Here is a 21875-nt window from a genome sequence, read left to right on the forward strand (position 1 = left end):
CACAAGGGTCGCAGGCATGCTGGAGCCTATCCCAGTTGTCTTCAGGCGAGAGGCGGTGTACACCCTGGACTGGTGGCCAGCCAATCACAGGGCACATATAGACAAACAACCATTCACACTCACAATTTGGAGTCGCCAATTAACCTAGCATGTTTTTGGAATGTGGGAGGAAACCGGAGTACCCGGCGAAGGGAGAACATGCAAACTCCACACAGAGATGGCACAGGCTGGAATTGAACTCGGGTCTCCTAGCTGTGTGGCCTGCGCGCTAACCACTCCCTAATTTAATCATATTTAAAATATTTATGTATTCATGTATACAGAGCAATGTGCAAAATTAATGTCTTAGTAACCTCTTCTCATAAATCTTTTACAGTGGAACCTTGGTTAGTGTCAATCTGTTCCACGAGGTCCGACTCTAACCAAAACATACTCCAATCGAGTCCATTTTTTAAATCGTTTTCAAGACTGGAAATCAAATTTACTCATTCATTCATGTTCTACTGCTTATCCTCACGTGGGTCACGGGGGTTGCTGGAGCCTATACCAGTTGTCTTCGGGCGAGAGGCGGGTACACCCTGGATTGGTGGCCAGCCAATCACAGGGCACATATAGACAAACAACCATTCACACTCACATTCAAACCTTATTTATTCAAAATTATTTAAATTATTTGTGCAATTTACTGTTTACACTGCACATTATTGTTCATATTTGATGTCATCTATTTATTCTCCATATTGTTATTGTTGTTAATATTATTTATTAATATACCGGAGCCAGGCAACGACATTTCGCAATTTCACTGCTGTTATTGTGCAATTACAATAAATCTATCTATTTCTATAAATCGATAAATCTATATATCTATCTATCGACAATTTGGAGTGGCCAATTAATCTAGCATGTTTTTGGAATGTGGGAGGAAACCGGAGTACCCAGAGAAAACCCACGCATGCACAGGGAGAACATGCAAACTCCACACAGAGACAGCCGAGGGTGGCTTTGAGGTCTGTGCACTAACCACTCGTCCACCGTGCAGCCCATTTTGATCTCAAGATTTCTTAAAAAATGTATTCAGTTTATACAGCAATGATGTTTTTTCGGGCACCAGTGAAGGACCCGGTTGGCACAATGCTACTTTATATCCAACATTGCCAACAGCTATGCAGATTTAAAATATTAAAATAGACTTTTCCCCTTTTAAGCACCCAAGAAAAACAGCAGCGAGAGCAAAAGAAAGGCAATGGAGATATTTGAATACAGTAGCAAGGTCACACTCCACACGTCTTGGTGGCTGGGCTGAGCATTAACACAGTAACAGGTGGCGATGGGGCCGCAGGGGCAGAAACACTTAACACTGTAGCTTCAAATGGAGCTCAGCCAAGAAGACACCTGCTAACAAGATGCAGGGAAGGAGAGAGAGCAGATAGAGATATGGAGAATAACGAGAGAATGTGTTAAAAAGGGAACAAGTACAACGTGATTTATGAAGCGCTGTCAATGCGCTTTACTTTTTCTCCCACCCCCTTTTCCTCTCGGAGTGGAGGCCTCTGGGTGCACATTTAACAGCTTTGGCATTGAGAAGTGAAAAAGCCGCTGGCAGGAAAAGACAGAAGCCCGCAGCGCTCACATTCACACAGGTGTTAAACATCAGCGGCCTACTTTTATTGTTTCTGTCTGCTTGACTCATGCTGCCATCTTCACAAAAAAAAGCTTCAATTAGGATTTTGACTTTCAGATGTCCGCAAGAATCCATGATGGACATCTGTTGCGGGTCAGAGGAGATGTTTGCTGCAGCTCCACAGGCTCTTGACGCACTTTTTCATATTTTTAATAATACACATCTTAATAAGGAACTCAGGGCGGCATGGTGGTCGAGTGGTTAGCGCACAGACCTCACAGCTAGGAGACCAGGGTTCAATTCCACCCTCGGCCATCTCTGTGTGAATTTGCATGTTCTCCCTGTGCATGTGTGGGTTTTTTTGGGGAGAACATGCAAACTGTGCCGCCCTATATTATATTATATTATATTATATTATATTATATTATATTATATTATATTATATTATATTATATTATATTACATTACATTACATTACATTACATTACATTACATTACATTACATTACATTACATTACATTACATTATAATTATAAGCACCTACCCAAGGCGTTAACAACTATCCATAGTTAACAAAACAAATCTAGTACAATTAAATACACATAAAACTTTGATGGTACCTGAAAGGAAATATGTGCGGTGGGACGGAGCTTGGCGCCCGGAAGCTCCACGTATGCCTCGCGCCCCAGGAAGTGAACGGTGGCCATCTTGTCGCACTTGCTGCCGTAGAATCCAGGCATACAACGGCAGACCGGCTCGCCGGCCACCAGTAGGCACTGGGCGCCGTTTTGGCAAACGGTCTGGTCGCAGGGGCTGGTCTGGAGCAAGATCATGGGTGGGGGGTTCTCGCAGAACAGACCGCTGTAGGACGAGGGGGTGATCATTAATGCTCATTAATGGATGGTTTGCTAATAAAACATATGTTACATAAATGCACATAGACTACTGCTAAAATATATCTTTGCACGACTTATATTTTAGATTTTTAAAATCAATCAAAAGTGTTGTTACAATATCATATACATATATATGACGTTGTTTGTTATTATAGTAGTATGGTGTTAATAATATGTATATTTTAATTGTTTTATATGCACAATGAGCCTGAATGAAAATAAAATAAACAAATGATGCCCCACCATTTTGAAGACGTGTATGAAATCTGATGCTCATTAATGGATGATTTGCTACTAAACATATGTTACATAAATGCACATAGACTACTGCTAAAATATATCTAAATAAATGATGCCCCACCATTTTGAAATCTGACAGTTTAAAGCGGAATTACAGCATGCTGCATTCATGTTCCCTGTTATAAATGAACCAGCCATTTTGCACACTCCCCCAAATATTCCTGTTGAAAAATCACCAGAATTTCCCAGGCCTGTTTTCTGTTTTCCCGTCTGCTATAATTAATCACAGTGTGCATCTGTCGCATGCAGGTGGTCAAGCGGCTCCAACGCCATCTGTATCTCCTCCCACAGTTTGTGTGTATGTATGTGTGAGTCGCTGAGGTGTGATTTTTGTTCCATCTCATATGACATTACCTGAAGCCCTCCTGGCAGACACACGTGTAGCCGTTGACGGCGTCCACGCACTCTGCGCCATGTTGACACTTGTTCTCCAGACAGTCGTTGTAGTCTTGCTCGCAGTAGTGGCCCACATATCCTGGTAGGCACTCACATCTGTAGAAATAATGGCGGCATTATTTTGTGGCGTTTGATCACTTCAACCCAGGAAGATTTGTGTTTGTAGTTTATCAATTGTTCATTGTTGCGGCAGGGCTCTCCCTATAGTTATAGTCATAAACTTTTCAGCCAATGTAGTGGACAGTAAGGGACGAAGAAGAGTTGCTAAATCACCTAATGGTAATGGTAATGGTTTTATTTCATTTGAACATGCATCAGATTACAATTGAATTCATCCCATAATCAGTTCACAGTTCCACATGTCCAAAAGGAGTAGGAAGAAGCAAAGCTTATTAAATCCTACCCCTCCATCTGGTACTTTTACAATCAGTAACTGTTACATTTGTTCACTTCCTGCTTTCCTAATATAGTTTAAGGTTTTTGTTTTTTATTTAATTTTTGTCATATACCGAAGTAGGGGGTAATATGCGCATCCAATGCCATAATGGGTACCATAGTAAGTGTCAATATAGTGATATGTATAGCACATCATGACTGGTTCAAGACTCTTCATCCTTGTATTTAGCAAACATCAACTGCTTGTATTGTTTCTTGAATTGGCTCATCGTTGTGCATTGTTTGATTTCCTTACTCAATCCATTCCATAGTTTGATTCCACATACTTAAATGCTATGGCTAGCATAACGTAGTCCTAGCATAGAAGTGTTTCAAATGTACTTCTTCCCTGAGATTATATTTCTCCTCTCTTGTAGAGAAGTATTGGATGACATTTTTAGCTAATTGCTTATTTTTAGCCTTATGCATTATTTTAGCTGTTTGAAGATGAACTATATCAGCAAGTTTAAGTATTTGTGATTTTAGAAATAAGGAGTTAGGATGTTCTCTGTAGGCGGCATTATGAATTATCCTTACTGACCTTTTTTGCAGTACATTTAGCGAGTGAAGATTTAAAAGTATGTACACAGCCCTGCACATTAGCGTTAACGCTAACTGATAATGCTAACAACATTGAGGATTGAGAGACGCAAGTAAATTTACTAAGGATGTCCGATAATTATATCAGCATGGCTGCACGACACATGAGTTGTTAATGCGCATGCCTCACAGCTAGGAGACCCGAGTTCAATTCCTCTCTGTGTGGCGTTTTCATATTCTCCCCGTGCATGCGTGGGTTTTCTCCGGGTACTCCAGCTTCCTCCCACATTCGAAAAACATGCTAGCTTAATTAGCGACTCCAAATTGTCCATAGGTATGAATGTGAGTGTGAATGGTTGTTTGTCTATATGTGCCCTGTGATTGGCTGGCCACCAGTCCAGGGTGTACCCCGCCTCTCGCTTGAAGACAGCTGGGATAGGCTCCATCACACGCCGGCCACCCTCGTGAGGATAAGCGGCAGAAAATGAATAAATGAATGAACGATGTCAGCATAAACATGTGATAGTGGTTGATTTTATCCCGATCATGAAAACCGATATTTAAAAAAATGCTGTATCCAACACATATGTGTTCATTCCAACACAGGAGATATGTCATTTAAATATATCGGTATTGATTCGGCTCATATTGGTCTCGGAAATTGAGCACATTATTTGCTGAATTATTATTTTTTATTATTATATTATTATTATATTTTATATATATATAAATTTATTATGATTTTATTTTATTATTATTTATTATATATATTATTATTATTATTATTATTTTATTATATATATTTACATTTATGTTTTTGCTTAATTATTATTATTGTCAAACTGCATTTTAGCTGGGGTGTACCATGTACTGTTTCTGCCATTAAAACGGCAGTGAGTTTGCCTCTGACTCAAGGATGAACTGCTGGGAATTTTTGGACCATCAAAGGTAACCCTGACCCCCGCACAGTACTTCTTTTTTTAATGCCCCCCCCTTACTCTGGGATTCACCCCCTGGGCCTTTTACTGAAGTCACTCACCTGTAACTGCGCCCGACGTGGATGCACTTTGAATCATGCTGACAGGGGTCGAAGCCGTGGAGGCAGGGGTCAAGCACCTCCTCGCAGAGGTCACCTGGTGAGGGTGAGACAATAGAGATGACGTATATTACCTCATAGATGACTAATAATCCATAGACAAACATTTACAATAGTTGAATGAAGGATTAAAACAGCTCAAGTCTAACCTCTGTAATCAATAAGTCAACATAAAAGCAACTCATAAAACACAAAAAAGTCTTCATTTACATGCCTCTAGATCTTGTCAGAGGCCATTAAAACACTCGTCTTCATTCTTCGCCTGCTTTAATCTAATCCTTACGCCCTAAACTCCCACCATGTCTGTCTCCACTAGCCCTTTTCCCAAGACCTTTATAGCCGCCTGGTAAATTACACATGCAAAACAACATCTGAGCATCCCAGCACCATTATACAAAACAAGTGCTTTCGGGTTATCTCAACGAGAAGGGTGGTTTATTAGCGTGTTATGAATGGAAATAGTCTGGGAAATTCAGGACAGTAACACGCAAGTATTCTCAGTAGAAAGTATAAATCATCTTTAATGCTTTCCTACCCCAAATGAACTGCCTCAATGTCCTATACGCAGCAATAATTCACAGAAAAAGCATAATACTGTAGCTAAATAACATTTAAGTTGTTGCACAGATGAGAGGAAAAGGTGCGAGGGAACATGTTCTTCATTTTGAAGTGTTTTAAACAAAATAGTGTGAGTAATTCTCCAAAGAGATGTGAAGATAAAGATTCTTTTAAAGGTCATATTGTATATATTGTAATATTTGTGCTTTTAGTAAGCCCTACTGGAAACACAGTGTTTTGTGTGCCTGTAGCTTTAATGCTAATGAGCTGAGCTTGTCCATGCCGAGTGTGTGTCTCAGCTAAAAAAACGCAAAAAATGCATAAAAATGTCAGGTGGATGGAACTTATTGCTGACGTGGACTTCCTGTTCATCTTGGCGAGATGGAATACAATAGCGTGACTCAACTTTGTAATCAACTTTTTTTTGAGCCCCATGGTGGGTTATTTTAATGGATAATAATCTCTCTATTATCGCGGTAAATTGGTTCCCAGATCCAACCGTGATAGTCCATTTCAATGAAGTAGGATTCCTCAGTATTATTACTGACATCTAGTGACCAGTGTAGAATACTACCATCATATTGTCACAGCGTCTTCTGAATGCCTTAAATGAAAATGTTAACGCTTGAAAATACTTCATTTATGAAAAACATTGATAATTGATCAAATATGCACACATTTACACACCCCTTTCTGATTTTGTACATTTTAGTCAATGACAACACAACTGAAAACAAAATGCAATTTTTAAATGAACCTTTTTTATTATTAAGGGAGAAAAAAAATTCTCCTCCAGGATGTTTTGTTAGACAGCAGAATTCATGGTTCCATTTATCACAGGAAGTCTTCCAGGTCCTGAAGCAGCAAAACAGCCCCAGACCATCGCACTACCACCACCATATATTACTGGTGGTATAATGTTCTTTTTTTGTCTTTTTTATGTCATGAACACTGACCTTAGCTGAGGCACGTCAGTCTTGTAATTCTTTGGATGTTTTTGTGGGGTCTTTTGTGACCTCGTGGATGAGTCGTTGCTGCGCTCTTGGGGTCATTTTGGTATATTTTTGTTTTTGGCATTTGTAGATAACGACTCTCATTGTGGTTTGCTAGAGTCCCAAAGCTGTAGAAATGGCTTTATAATCTTTACCAAAACTGATAGATCTCAATTAGTTGTGTTGTCATTGACTAATATTTAAATGTGTCTAAAATGTGTGACAACTTTATATAATGTTTTATCAGTAAAATTAAACATGAAACAGAATGATTTAGTCATGAATATATTTTTGAAAAATCGCAATAGAATGAAGCAGCAAAATTTTAACCTTGAAGTTAAACGACTGTAGTTTGATAATGTGCCATATCCTAAAAACAAGGCAAACATTTTCAAAAATTTATCTTCTTTCAAAAGTGCAGCAACAAGTGATGGAGATGATACATTTTTATTCTGATTTCTGCTTTGTCATTGAACATTACCGTTCATGTTCATGTTTGCATAACAGGGGATATTTAGTATAATGTTAGAACAACACAAGAGGGCCAGCAGACTGTCATGGAGTTCAGTCTGGATCTTCACAGCCGCAGTGAGATAATCCCTGCTGGGTCTGACGCCACCCTCCATGACCTTTCCGTGAAATCTCCACTTTCAAATAAAGCACCTTGTCAAAGCCACATGCTGATCTTTACGTGTTTGACATATTTGGAGGATCTTAACTTCCCATCACCTTGTGACTTCTCCCAATCCCACACATGAGACGTGGTATGACATCATACTGACATTTCATTTGTTAAACATGTCCAGTTCACATTTTCATTCCAGCTGCTCTCTGAAAGGCCTCCGAACCAGAAATCCGCATTTATTTTTTTAATTTATAGTCCAGTTGGACTGAAATGCCCTGGTTCTATTTGGATTTGGAAAAAAAAGAGAAAAATATGCAACTTTGAACTGCTTGACGTCAAACAAACTACCTCAGCGTACCTCACAAGACCTATCCCAGCTGTCTTTGGGCGAGAGGCGGGGTACACCCTGTACTGGTGGCCAGCCAATCACTGGGCACATATAGACAAACAACCATTCACACTCACATTCATACCTATGGACAATTTGGAGTGGCCAATTAACCTAGCATGTTTTTGGAATGTGGGAGGAAACCGGAGTACCCGGAGAAAACCCACGCATGCACGGGGAGAACATGCAAACTCCACACAGAGATGGCCGAGGGTGGAATTGAACCCTGGTCTCCTAGCTGTGAGGTCTGCGCGCTAACCACTTGACCATTTTTGCAATATTTCTGTATCAAATTATTTATTCATCCAATTTAGAGGTGAAGTAACACATAAGCATTTTTGAGCTGTTGTAAAAATGGATGTATAGATTTCATACAAATGCATTTATGCATTACATGGTTAATGTTTTGTCCATATTATTATTATTATGATATGTTGCACATGACACTCAAAGCATAAGACTGTTTTTTGTGCAAATTAGTTCTGGAGTCCCTGGAGAAAACAGGGAGAACATGCAAACTCCACACAGAGATGTTCGAGTGTGGAATCGAACTTGGGTTTCCTAGATGTCTGGCCTGCGCGCTAACAAATTGGCTCAGATATTTTATGTGATCATTATTATCAAATTAATAGAAAGGATTCATAGAATCTAAGCAGAACATGATTGAAAATGTGTATTTCCCAGAAGCGAATATATAAAAGTACATTTTACTGCGGTTATATGTGCTCCAAGAAGTTGTTGTATGACATACGATATATGGCATTTATTCTGTTGGACAAGAAATACAGTGTATATGTAAAATTTGGATGGCAGAGGTTTGACCCTGGAACGGATCAATTCTGAAGTTGGGATTGTGTTGGATTTAGGAGATTCCAGTGGAATATAAAAGCTGAGTTGGAAAAGGCTTGAGTGAGTAAGCGTTCTCTTAAAGTGACACCTGATGATTGGGCCAGTGGCCACTCAACCATAAGCCAGCTGTGTGTGTGTGTGTGTGTGTGTGTGTGTAAGATAGATAGAGAGAAGCTTGTGCATGCCAAGAGATGTAATGACAGTGTGTGTGTGTGTGTGTGTGTATCTTGAATGAGGTCCAGTATCATAGTGGACCGACAGAGTGTAAATGTGTGTACTTTAGAGGACAATGCCTCGCTAACAAAAAAAACTTAACTCCTTAGTCAGCATCTGGTGTGGGCTGACTCTTCCTCCCACTTCCAGCATCTCTTTCACGCATCTTTCCTCCTCGCTTTATCAACCCCTTTTCTTGACCTCTCTTCACGTGATGACATTTTTATGTTTTCTCTTTGCACCTAGCTGTTCCCTCTCTCTCTCCCTCTCTAGATCGCCCAAGCTTCCTTCCTGCAGGAGCGGTGTCGGAGGGTCACTGCGGAGTGGCTGTCCATTACCGACTCACCAGCCGGCAAAAGTGGAAATTGTGATTTTGTGCGAGTAAGCAGTTGTGCGGGGACTCTCAAGGGGGGAAAAAGGGCCAAAGTGACCCAAAGTCACTCACTCACTTTAGTCACATTTCCGCCGAGCGGTACAGTTCAGTTCCCTGTGCTACGATTAGTAAACGGCAGGACATCATTGTGCCCTGACAAAACGCCAGTGGAATCGACAAAGACCGGAGAGTAAACAATGGAATATTTAGAACACAACACGCCACAGAAGGGGCCATTTTATGTCAATGGGTCGTTGGACTGCAGTGTGTATTTCCACCCATTACACACTGTACCGTACTGCATGTTCTCCCCGTGCATGCGTGGGTTTTCTCCGGGTACTCCGGTTTCCTCCCACATTCCAAAAACATGCTAGGTTAATTGGCCACTCCAAATTGTCCATAGGTATGAATGTGAGTGTGAATGGTTGTTTGTCTATATGTGCCCTGTGATTGGCTGGCGACCAGTCCAGGGTGTACCCCGCCTCTCGCCCAAAGACAGCTGGGATAGGCTCCAGCACCCCCGCGACCCTCGTGAGGATAAGCGGTAGAAAATGAATGAATGAAGGTACCGTACCATTTTCATCCTGAAAACAATGACACAACTAAAGTCTCAATCATAGATACCGTAGGACCAAAACTAGACCCAACACATCCTTGCATGGTCAGTACACACTTACACACTTTAACCATTAAACATTAAATATGCCCATCATAGAAGCATATAGAAAATGGGTAGAAATAGGTAAATTACAGTATTTACGCTAGACGCTGCAAATTCACATTGTCATATCCAGGGCTCGACAATAACGATAATGTACTGATGGCCCGGGGCAAGTTAAAAAAAAAATGGGGCAAGTAAATCCAATCAGTGATATTCCCGTCGGGCAAGTGCACTTTGGCATGCCATACTGCCAAGAGTTTTTTAAAAAGTGGTTCTTCTTGGGTGTTGGTAAAACACGGACTGCGTAATTCCGGTGGTAATTTGCAAACCGATCCTTGCAAATCTTGAAATGGACCAATCAGAATAGTTTATTTAGACCGCGGCCCCCGGTCCACAGTCCGCGTTTTACCCACACCCGTTCTTGTTTGCGGTCAACCTATCGGCGATGGTTTGACTAGGAAAACATCTATCATGGCGTCCCTGCCAACATGGTCTAATTCTTCAACAACTTGTGAAGGAAAACAGCAAAAAGTGATGAACCAGTGCCTCCTAAACAAGTATTTTATTAGCGGCAGCAAATCAAATGACGGCACAGGTGAGTGAATCACATTGCTGTGACAATTTGAAGTGGTCACAATGAAACACCACCGATTAGATCCAATACCAAGTGCTGATTTTGCACAAGCTACAAAATCTAGCGCTTCCATATCTCTGTGTGTTTTTCTCAACTTTGCTTCACAAATTATTGTTTGACCGTTGAGCTTTTTTTTCTGGATTAAAAACACTTTACTAGTACACAAATGTGTCTATTCAATAATGTTTCATTGTGGTGCACAACTTCTAAATATCACTGCTTACTACGATTACGATGTGTAAGGTAGTATGGCATGCCATGTTAACATACGTTTCAGACATTCCTCCAAATACAATGCATCAGTACTATTATCTGATGAATTATCAGCATATTCGGGCAAGTAGTTCTCACCTTAAGGATTCCCCATGGGCAAGTCATTTTTTAGCCCTGATATCTTTATGACTAACCAAAGGTGTTTAAAGTCACTTTCTGACAGACGAAATCTTTCGATCTTGACTCTTTGGTCGTTTTGACACAACAGTCGACTTTTCCTTGCATTAAACTGTTCCACTGTGCTACTACTCTCATCTTTTCTCTGTACAAGGATGCTTGACATACAGTGAAGAAAATAAGTATTTGAACACCCTGCTATTTTGCTATTTCAAATCATGGAGGGGTCTGAAATTTTCATCGTAGGTGCATGTCCACTGTGAGAGAGATAAACTAAAAAGAAAAATCCAGAAATCACAATGCATGATTTTTTAACAATTTATTTGTGTGATACAGCTGCTAATAAGTATTTGAACACCTGAGAAAATGAATGTTAATATTTGGTACAGTAGCCTTTGTTTGCTATTACAGAGGTCAAACGTTTCCTGTAGTTTTTCACCAGGTTTGCACACACTGCAGGAGGGATCTTGGCCCACTCCTCCACACAGATCTTCTCTAGATCAGTCAGGTTTCTGGGCTGTCGCTGAGAAACACGGAGTTTGAGCTCCCTCCAAAGATTTTCGATTGGGTTCAGGTCTGGAGACTGGCTGGGCCATGCTAGAACCTTGATATGCTTCTTACGGAGCCACTCCTTGGTTTTCCTGGCTGTGTGCTTCGGGTCGTTGTCGTGTTGGAAGACCCAGCCACGACCCATCTTCAATGCTCTGACAGAGGGAAGGAGGTTGTTCCCCAAAATCTCACAATACACGGCCCCAGTCATCCTCTCTTTAATGCAGTGCACTCGTCCTGTCCCATGTGCAGAAAAACACCCCCAAAGCATGATGCTACCACCCCCATGCTTCACAGTAGGGATGGTGTTCTTCGGATTGTACTCTTCATTCTTCTTCCTCCAAACACGCTTATTGGAATTATGACCAAAAAGTTCTATTTTGGTCTCATCTGACCATAAAACTTTCTCCCATGACTCCTCTGTATCATCCAAATGGTCATATGCAAACTTAAGACGGGCCTTGACATGTGCTGGTTTAAGCAGGGGAACCTTTCGTGCCATGCATGATTTCACATCATGACGTCTTAGTGTATTACCTACAGTAACCTTGGAAACGGTGGTCCCAGCTCTTTTCAGGTCATTGACCAAGTCCTGTCGTGTAGTTCTGGGCTGATTCCTCACCTTTCTTAGAATCATTGAGACCCCACGAGGTGATATCTTGCATGGGGCTCCACTCCGATTGAGATTGACCGTCATGTTTAGCTTCTTCCATTTTCTAATGATAGCTCCAACAGTGGACCTTTTTTCACCAAGCTGCTTGGCAATTGCTCCGTAGCCCTTTCCAGCCTTGTGGAGGTGTACAATTTTGTCTCTGGTGTCTTTGGACAGCTCTTTGGTCTTCGCCATGTTACAAGTTAAAGTCTTACTGATTGTATGGGGTGGACAGGTGTCTTTATGCAGCTAACGACCTCAAACAGGTGCATCTGATTCAGGATGATACATGGAGTGCAGGTGGACTTCTAATGGGCAGACTAACAGGTCTTTCAGGGTCAGAATTCTAGATGATACACAGGTGTTCAAATACTTATTAGCAGCTGTATCACACAAATAAATTGTTAAAAAATCATGCATTGTGATTTCTGGATTTTTCTTTTTAGTTTATCTCTCTCACAGTGGACATGCACCTACGATGAAAATTTCAGACCCCTCCATGATTTCTAAGTGGGAGAAATAGCAAAATAGCAGGGTGTTCAAATACTTATTTTCTTCACTGTATGTGAATGATGACTTTACAATGACTCCCAAGTCAATGCACTGCACCCACACTCTTGAGTTAACGGGTTCTAAGCTGAAAATGGCAGCAGGTAGAGATATTTCATTGGCACGTTGACTTACGGTCACGTTTATTTCATAATATTATTATAATCATTCCCTGAGAGACTGGAGAACTGCAACCTAAAATTCTTCTTGGGAAAAAAATGTATTTTTTTTTTGAGAAAATGGCATAGTAGCCATGTTTACATGAGGAATTTTCCTCTTTCCGAATGACTTGGTATACATGGAAAGGAATATTCCAATCTCTTGTCTACATGCGCCGCTATAATCAACCAGAATAGTCAATGGGTCATGCGCAGTAAAACATAAACACCAACATCACATGATACCGACTTCCTCGAGTTTTTCTTTCACTTGTTGGAATAACTCCGTATTGCCAGTTTTTTAATTGTCCAGTCTTGAAATTTAGTTTGGATCTAAAACAAACTTTCCTTAGCAGTCCAGTGCCGATTGGTCACGTTTATTTCGTAATATTATCAGTTCTTTGACATAATCATTGCCTGAGCGATTGGAGAACTGCAACCTAAAATTCTTCTTGGGAAAATGGCATAGAAGCCATGTTTACAGAAGGAGTTTTCCTCTTTCCGAATGACTTTTCCGAAAATATGGTATACATGGAAAAGGAATATTCCAATCTCCTGTCTACATGCGCCGCTATAATCAACCAGAATAGTCAATGGGTCATGTGCAGTAAAACGTAAACATCAACATCACGTGATACCGACTTCCCCGAGTTTTTCTTTCACTTGTTGGAATAATTCCCTATTGCCAGTTTTTCCTTCATCCAGTTTTGAAATTTAGTTTGAATCAAAAACAAACTTTCCTTAGCAGTCCAGTGCCCATTGCTCGCCTCCATTTTTTCAAATCGAAGAACGTCTGGAGCTGCGTGTTACGTCATATCTCAGCATTCGCTGATAAATTTAAACAGGAAAAAAATCAAATTCAATCTTGCTAATATTTTATAATTAAACCCGGGACATGTTTTATATAGATATGTATTTTCTTTTTTAATAAAACTGGACTTGTGAATGGCGTATAGAAGGGTTTAGATTCTGTTCCATAGATGGCGCTAATGCACATGAAAGCTGCTTGCCAACCGCCAATAAACAACAGAAGAAGAACACCACAAAGAACGCAGTATGACAACTTTCCGATTGAGCGGGTACAAGATACCTCAATCGGATTGGGGAAAGGAATATTCCACCCCTGGGAATCCCATTATATATTCATTCGGATTGGCACTTTTCTTTCGGAATACAAAGGTTCAATTATCTCGGTTTGAGCAAATAAACGGAATGCAATTGGAATATTTGTGTCCATGTATACGTGGCATAGTGAGTCTTCCTACCGCTGTAGTTGGGTGGACAGAGACAGGTGTAGTTGTTGACGCCGTCGACGCAGGTGGAGTTGTTCTCGCAGTCGTTGTCCTCGCAATCATCCGGGTTGACCTCGCAACGTTGGCCCTCGAAGCCCGGCGGACACACGCAGCTGCACACCAAAACAAAAGTACATGATGAGGTCCATTGAATGCAGGTCAAAGCCCAAAAAACAGATGTTAGTATGAGAAACTCATTTCTCAGTCTTTCATTGGATAAAGATGGAGCACTGTTTACGATGTACTGCAACAGCCTCAGTAAAAATGTAAGGCTACTGCTAAAGCTGATATATAATCATTTTGGTGTTGCCGAATATTCGTTTGTTCGTTCGTTCATTTTCTATCGCGGTGGTGCTGGTGCCTATCCCAGCTGTCTTTGGGCGAGAGGCGGGGTACACCCTGGACTGGTGGCCAGCCAATCACAGGGCACATATAGACAAACAACCATTCACACTCACATTCATACCTATGGACAATTTGGAGTCGCTAATTAACCTAGCATGTTTTTGGAGCTCATGGACACAAACGAGCCAGTATGCAGAAATTGTTGGAAAGTGGTAGCAACAAAAAAGGCAATAAAATAAAAAAAAACTTAGCCGCCTCAAGCATATACACCTGACCCAGTTTCCCCATCTGGCAAAAAGTTACACACCAAGATGCACATCTCTTTAATACAATTGAAAAGCTTGAAGGGTAGTACAAATTGCCTGTGAGAATATAGAAGCCACAAATGGAAATTCCACAACTTTGAAAGTGAAAAGTGAAAGATGACATTCATTCAATCATTTTCTATCCCAGCTGTCTTCAGGCGAGAGGCGGGGTACACCCTGGACTGGTGGCCAGCCAATCACAGGGCACATATAGACAAACAACCATTCACACTCGCATTCATACCTCTGGACAATTTGGAGTCGCCAATTAACCTAGCATGTTTTTGGAATGTGTTGTGAATGATGTTCTTGTGTTTCAAGTACATGGGCCAGACGTGGTCCATCAAAGAGGCTGGTGGGGGGTTCTGGTACCGTGTAGTTCCTTGAGCACCTCCTCATTTTGCATTCTTAATACGGGATGGAAATAAAGTAACGCTGGTTCAGCACGTCAATCAATGGTTGGTAGGTGTAAAGCAGGAAGTGTGGGAGGAAACTGGAGTACCCGGAGAAAACCCACGCATGCACGGGAAGAACATGCAAACTCCACACAGAGATGGCCGAGGGTGGAATTGAACCCTGGTCTCCTAGCTGTGAGGTATGCGCGCTAACCACTGCGGAATATTGCAAGCCATAAAAATGCTGTCATAAGAAATGCCTCCTTGTTGAGTGATGTTTCAATGAGGAACATCAACAGTACGTTCATTAGCCCTGAGTCTTCACAACAAACTAATCCAAAGCCGAGGTAATTGTGCTTCTAATTGGTTGCCACAGATGCAGGGCCACGCCCACTCAGAAGCGCACTTCATTATCTACCACCTCCTCCAGCTTGTTTTGCTCTTCCATCTTCACCTTCACTTCACCCCCCTCACTGGTGCAACTTGTATTCCACCCCCTTGTATCTCACACACGTTAAAGCCCCCCCAGCACACACACACAGACACACACACAGTAATTCCTCAGCAGCTCGCCCACCCTCCTCGCTCTGCATCCTTGCATTTGTCTCTTACACTTCATCAAGTCGACTTTACTTTTTTATTACATGAAAAGGATTTCACAGCAAGGTCATCCTGAAGCAAACGAGTGCCACTTCTCCACACATACACACACACACACACAAACTCACAAACACTGGACGTATGGAGTCGTCTTTCGATGAAAGACACTGCTGCTTACCGTCACCTACTTACTTTTCATCCATTTTCAGTGCCATTTACCACTAACGTTAACACCAAGTGTTTATGTGTTTAGTCAAGGCGAGTTTATTTATAGAGCACGAAAAAGTCCTTTACAGTAAAGAAAGATAAAATCATAAAGTAATGATAATAGCAATACATAAAATTCAATGTCAAAAAGATGTAAAAAATATGTAAAAGCGACGAGCACAGGTAAATATGACTTTCAGTTGTCATATGCAAAGTTGAACAGAAGTCTTTTCAGCTCAAATAAAGGGTGAAGGAAAATACATTTGTGGGTATCACAATAGATGAAAATATGAGCCGGAAACCTCATATTACAAATATACAACATAAGGTGGCCAGAAATATTTCAATATTGAACAAAGCAAAATTTGTTCTCAATCAGAAATCACTCCACACTCTTTATTGCTCTCTGGTTCTACCATATCTTACTTATTGTGTGGAAATATGGGATAATAGCTATAAAAGCAATCTTCACTCGCTAAATGTACTGCAAAAAAGGTCAGTAGGGATAAATCATAATGCCGCCGACAGAGAACATACTAACTCCTTATTTCTAAAATCACAAATACTTCAACTTGCTGATATAGTTCATCTTCAAACATCTAAAATAATGCATAAGGCTAAAAATAAGCAATTAGCTAAAAATGTCATCCAATACTTCTCTACAAGAGAGGAGAAATATGATCTCAGGGAAGAAGTACATTTGAAACACTTCTATGCTAGGACTACGTTAAAAAGCCATAGCATTTCAGTATGTGGAATCAAACTATGGAATGGATTGAGTAAGACCCTCAAACAATGCACAACGATGAGCCAATTCAAGAAACAATACAAGCAGTTGATGTTTGCTAAATACAAGGATGAAGAGTCTTGAACCAGTCATGATGTGCTATACATATCACTATATTGACACTTACTATGGTACCCATTATTACTCATAACATTTCTTTAAGCTTGGCAGGTCTGTCAGTAGCCACGTATACATGGACCCAAATATTCCAATTCCATTCAGGTTATTTGCTGAAACGGAAAGAATGAAGAACCTTTGTATACACCTCATTCCGAAAGAAAAGAATCGGATTCCCAGGGGTGGAATATTCCTTTCCCCAATCCGATTGAGGTATCTTGTACCCGCTCAATCGGAAAGTTGTCAGACTGTGTTCGTCTTCGTGGTGTTTTTCTTCTTCTGTTGTTTATTGCCGGTCTATGGAACTGAATCTAAACCCTTCTATACGCCATTCACAAGTCCAGTTTTATTAAAAAAGAAAATACATATCTATATATAAAACATGTGCCGAGCTGAATTATAAAATATTAGCAAGATTGAACTTTATCTTTTCCTGTTCCTGGGTGCGTTCTTTCAGCGAATGCTGAGATATGATGTAACACGCAGCTCCAGACGTTCTTCGATTTAAAAAAAGTAGAGGCGAGCAATCGGCACTGGACTGCTAAGGAAAGTTTGTTTTTGATTCAAACTAAATTTCAAGACTGGACGAACGAAAAACTGGCAATACGGAGTTATTCCAACAAGTGAAAGAAAAACTTGAGGAAGTCGGTATCACGTGATGTTGGTGTTTACGTTTTACTGCGCATGACCCATTGACTATTCTGGTTGATTATAGCGGCACATGTAGACATGCGATTGGAATATTCCTTTCCATGTATACCATGTTTTCAGAAAAGTCATTCGGAAAGAGGAAAATTCCTCACGTAAACATGGCTTCCATGCCATTTTCCCAAGAAGAATTTTAGGCTGCAGTTCTACAATCGCTCAGGGAATGATTATGTCAAAGAACTGATAATATTACGAAATAAATGTGACCAATCGGCACTGGACTGCTAAGGAAAGTTTGTTTTAGATCCAAACTAAATTTCAAGACTGGACGAAGGAAAAGCTGGCAATACGGAGTTATTCCCACAAGTGAAAGAAAAATTTGAGGAAGTCGGTATCACGTGATGTTGGTGTTTATGTTTTACTGCGCATGCCCCATTGACTATTCTGTTGGATTATAGTTGCCGCATGTAAAGACGCAATTAGAATATTCCTTTCCATGTATACCATTGCTTTCGGAAAGGTCATTCGGAAAGAGAAAAACTCCTCATGTAAACGAGTCTAGCGTCTTTATGCATGCTTGAACAATGCTGGTGCCAACAACTCATACAATGGTTAATATGGACAAACATCACAGGCTGTGTGTGAAAATATTGACACGAAAATAATTAAGAACCACTCATTTCAAGCAATTACTGAATGAGATGATAAAAAGATTACCGGTGACGCATATAAATGAGAGTTAAAACAAAAAAGAGGTGCAAAATGAAGAGGAAATAAAGTCAACATCTGCAGGGCCACGTTGAGCGTTGTGCCACTCTGACATTTAAAACGATTTGTGTCTGCCTGCTAAGCACTGAGGCTAATTGGACTTATTGAATATCCCCAAACGATTATAAAACATGTCAGAATGTTAAAGAGGTTTGGCTTTTTTCAATCGTCTGAAGGCACAGGCGTCTACATGAGTTGCTATCAACATTAAGAGAGCGCCTGTAAAAGGGTAAAAGGAGTCATGGTATCATTACCGTGTGGGTTGGTAAAGGCCAGATGCATATCCAAACCTTTCAAAGGTCAAAGGGCTTCCTAAAAGTGGATTCTTTTACCGTCGTATTGTTCCATCTTTGGATGATAGTGTATGATTGTCATTTTTTGTTATATGCAGGTGCACCCTATGAAGCGTCCAGCGTGTGTTATGTTTAAGTGCACTTGTATAAATGAATGACTGCTGGATCATAATACACAGACACTTAAAAACTAGCCAAATTGCAGCGGCTGATCCTTCCACTATTGATTTACATGCTATTTTGGAACCATTTACTATGAACCCATCATTTCCATCCTTACGGTGAAACCCTAGCCCCCCATTGGCCAGTCATGTTGGCCACGGCGGCTTCGCACTCAACGTCGCTGGCTCGCACCACCTTCATTGCACCGCACCACATTTCGGCAAATGAGAAAATAAAAGGCAATAATAAAATCAGCATCAAGTGATAAATAACCGTTTGGGAAGCCCGTGTTGACAGATTTATGCACAATGCATTTGAAGGAGGCAGTGATGACTGACAGAGGTTTAGGGGCTTTTCTTTGGAGCAGTTGTTGAGGTCAGAGAGCAGCCTGAAAGGAGATTTTCTCATCTAATTTCCTCATTCCCTCACGCAGACAATAAAACACACCATAAGGTCAAAGTTACATGCTATTTTCAATCATGTACTGCTTAGATTCTATGAATCCTTTCTATTAATTTGATAATAATGATCACATTAAATATCGGAGCCAATTGGTTAGCGCACAGGCCACACAGCTAGAAGACACGAGTTCGATTCCACCCTCGGAAATCTCTGTGTGGAGTTTGCATGTTCTCCCTGTGCAAGCGTGGGTTTTCTACAGGGACTCCGGAACTAATTCGCACAAAAAAACAGTCTTATGCTTTGGGTGTCATGTGCAACATATCATAATAATAATAATAATAAGGACAAAACATTAACAATGTAATGCATAAATGCATTTGTAAGAAATCTATACATCCATTTTTATAACAGCTGAAAAATGCTTATGTGTTATTTCACCTCTAAATTGGATCAATAAATAATTTGATACAGAAATATTGCAAAAATAGTCGAGTGGTTAGCAGTTAACTGAGTTCAATTCCACCCTCGGCCATCTCTGTGTGGAGTTTGCATGCTCCAAAAACATGCTAGGTTAATTGGCGACTCCAAATTGAAATTTCAAGTCATTGGTTGCCATTTGTCGTGCATTTGTCGTACATGATTGATTTATGATGATGATATAGGCGTCCATCACAATATCAAAGTTCAATGATCCCTCTCTTGTTATATCATGTTGTTTCAGAAATTAATTAATAAGTAATCACTGTTACATGGTAAAATTATGGGCTATTATCAATCAAAACATGATAATAATTCATTTCCAGAAATATAAGTGATATGAAGTATTCTAATGTCTGATGATATTCCCTCACCTTGTACTCCATGTAGCGAGCTATGGATGCAGAGTGAAAATAGGTTGTCCTTCCACTTCCTTCTGTGTGGAAGTGGTAAGTTTTTGGTTTCCTATTTTGTCTGTTTTTTTTAACCCTTTAAGTTTCATTCACATAATGACTTTTACATGTTAAAACTTACTTACATTTGCTTACATCTTGATTACAATAAAATACATTTGAGACTAACTGGTTAGCTTGCTAGCTAATGTTAAATAATAATGTTAAAAACCATATTTAGGAAGTCATAAACTACAAAAGTATTCCATTTATTAAAATTGAATACTATAATTCAGTTATCATGGTCCAGTCTGGAATCAATTAGCCGTTATAAACTAGGGACGACTATAAACTATGAAATACTATAAGCAATATTAGCAAAAATAGCTCTCACAAACTTTTCAATGTAATGATGACCATGCAGCAGAGACATTGGATGGAAATCACTTCCTAGCATAAAAACCAGGATGTATAAACAGGACACATCCTGGGGAAACAGGATGTTTGGTCACCGTATATAAATGACAATATTAATACTATTATATAATATTATAGTCGCCTGTGTCTGTCAGATTCATTTCCAGTACATATTTAGCCAAAAATGATAGGCAGAAGCATGTTTCTTTGGTTTTCGCTTAAGTATCCATAAATATCTTCATCTTTGTGGCAACAGTTTGAAATGCACAATACCGCCATCTAAAGGACCGGAGTAGACCCAGAATGACTGCAAATAGCATTTGCACATTGACAGTGGATCACGGTTGGTACCTGAAGTTGTCTTCAAGGCCAGGATGAAGGTGACACGTTCCTCCATTCAAGCAGGGGAAACTAACGCAGGCATTAATGGGTGTTTCACAGTCCTGACCCTGCGGGACACCAGAAGACACAGAATATAATAGCATTATTCTCTTCAATGATGGCTAACATCACAGCATTGTTCATCTCCTTCCATTCCTTTATTATTCCTGTTCTGTTCTACTTCCGGGTGGGTTTTAGTCCAGTTGCTTCTGACACGTGACCTTGACAAGCGACTTAATTATCCTCCTTCTAAAGGCCTTCACACAAAGACCTGGAAAAGGGTGTACTATAAACACACATTCACTATCAATGTTAATTTCCCCCTTCAGTGGAATATTTGCATGCACTTTCCATTTACAAGACTCTTGAGAAGCATCACAGCCTCTTGTGTCTTTGGGTGGGTCAGAACCTACAGCACAGTCATCATAGTCGTCTTTGCTGAGCAACGACGCCATACATTATGCATGCACCGTTGAAGCTAAGCCGGATAATGCTGCTAATTCCGCCGGCTTATGCAGTGCCGTATCCATTGACGATCCCGGGCCTTTGCGACACAATTCCGGGAAATCAGATGACGTTTTTACATGATGTCTCTTCTTTTTCAACAGTTAAGACGTTCACGTTTACATGAAATCGACTCGACGTATGTCACCTTGAATCCAAACGGACAGGTGCAGTGGTAAGATCCTGATGCGTCAGACACACAGGTCCCGTTATTTTGGCAAGGTTCCGCCAGGCAGGGGGCGCACTTGGACACAAGAGTGATATCTACCGGCCCTGATAGGGGATAAAAAGATGGAGAGAAGGACACAGAGATGGTAACACAGATAGGACAGATGAAGATAAGAGAGCCAAAGGACAACGTCACAGGGAAAGACATAAATCATGTTTTAAAAGGTGCTCTACTTTTATTCTTCACGGGCAGAGCTAAGGAGAGACATGAAGGTGATTTATTGAGTGACGGCTTTCCTTAACCCTTTAAACACGGCTCTTTGCACCATTTTAACCT

General features: G+C 40.5%; 1 protein-coding gene across 2 annotated transcripts in view; it reads right to left on the bottom strand.

Annotated features, from left to right (window-relative positions):
• The window catches only part of slit3 (slit homolog 3 (Drosophila)), a 264962-nt gene that overhangs the window by 20758 nt on the left and 222329 nt on the right, over positions 1 to 21875 (bottom strand). For both annotated transcript variants that reach the window (XM_078788398.1, XM_058048416.2), the window contains 6 exons: positions 21519 to 21643; positions 20837 to 20934; positions 14144 to 14283; positions 5231 to 5324; positions 3175 to 3312; positions 2245 to 2485 (listed from right to left, as the gene is read on the bottom strand). In XM_078788398.1, coding sequence (XP_078644524.1) covers positions 2245 to 2485; positions 3175 to 3312; positions 5231 to 5324; positions 14144 to 14283; positions 20837 to 20934; positions 21519 to 21643 — 836 coding nt within the window. The remainder of the gene's footprint in view (positions 1 to 2244; positions 2486 to 3174; positions 3313 to 5230; positions 5325 to 14143; positions 14284 to 20836; positions 20935 to 21518; positions 21644 to 21875) is intronic.

This window comes from Doryrhamphus excisus, linkage group LG23 (assembly GCF_037039965.1).
Source record: "Doryrhamphus excisus strain RoL-2023G ecotype Guam linkage group LG23, RoL_Dexc_Guam_v1.1, whole genome shotgun sequence".
Classification (NCBI taxonomy): domain Eukaryota; kingdom Metazoa; phylum Chordata; class Actinopteri; order Syngnathiformes; family Syngnathidae; genus Doryrhamphus; species Doryrhamphus excisus.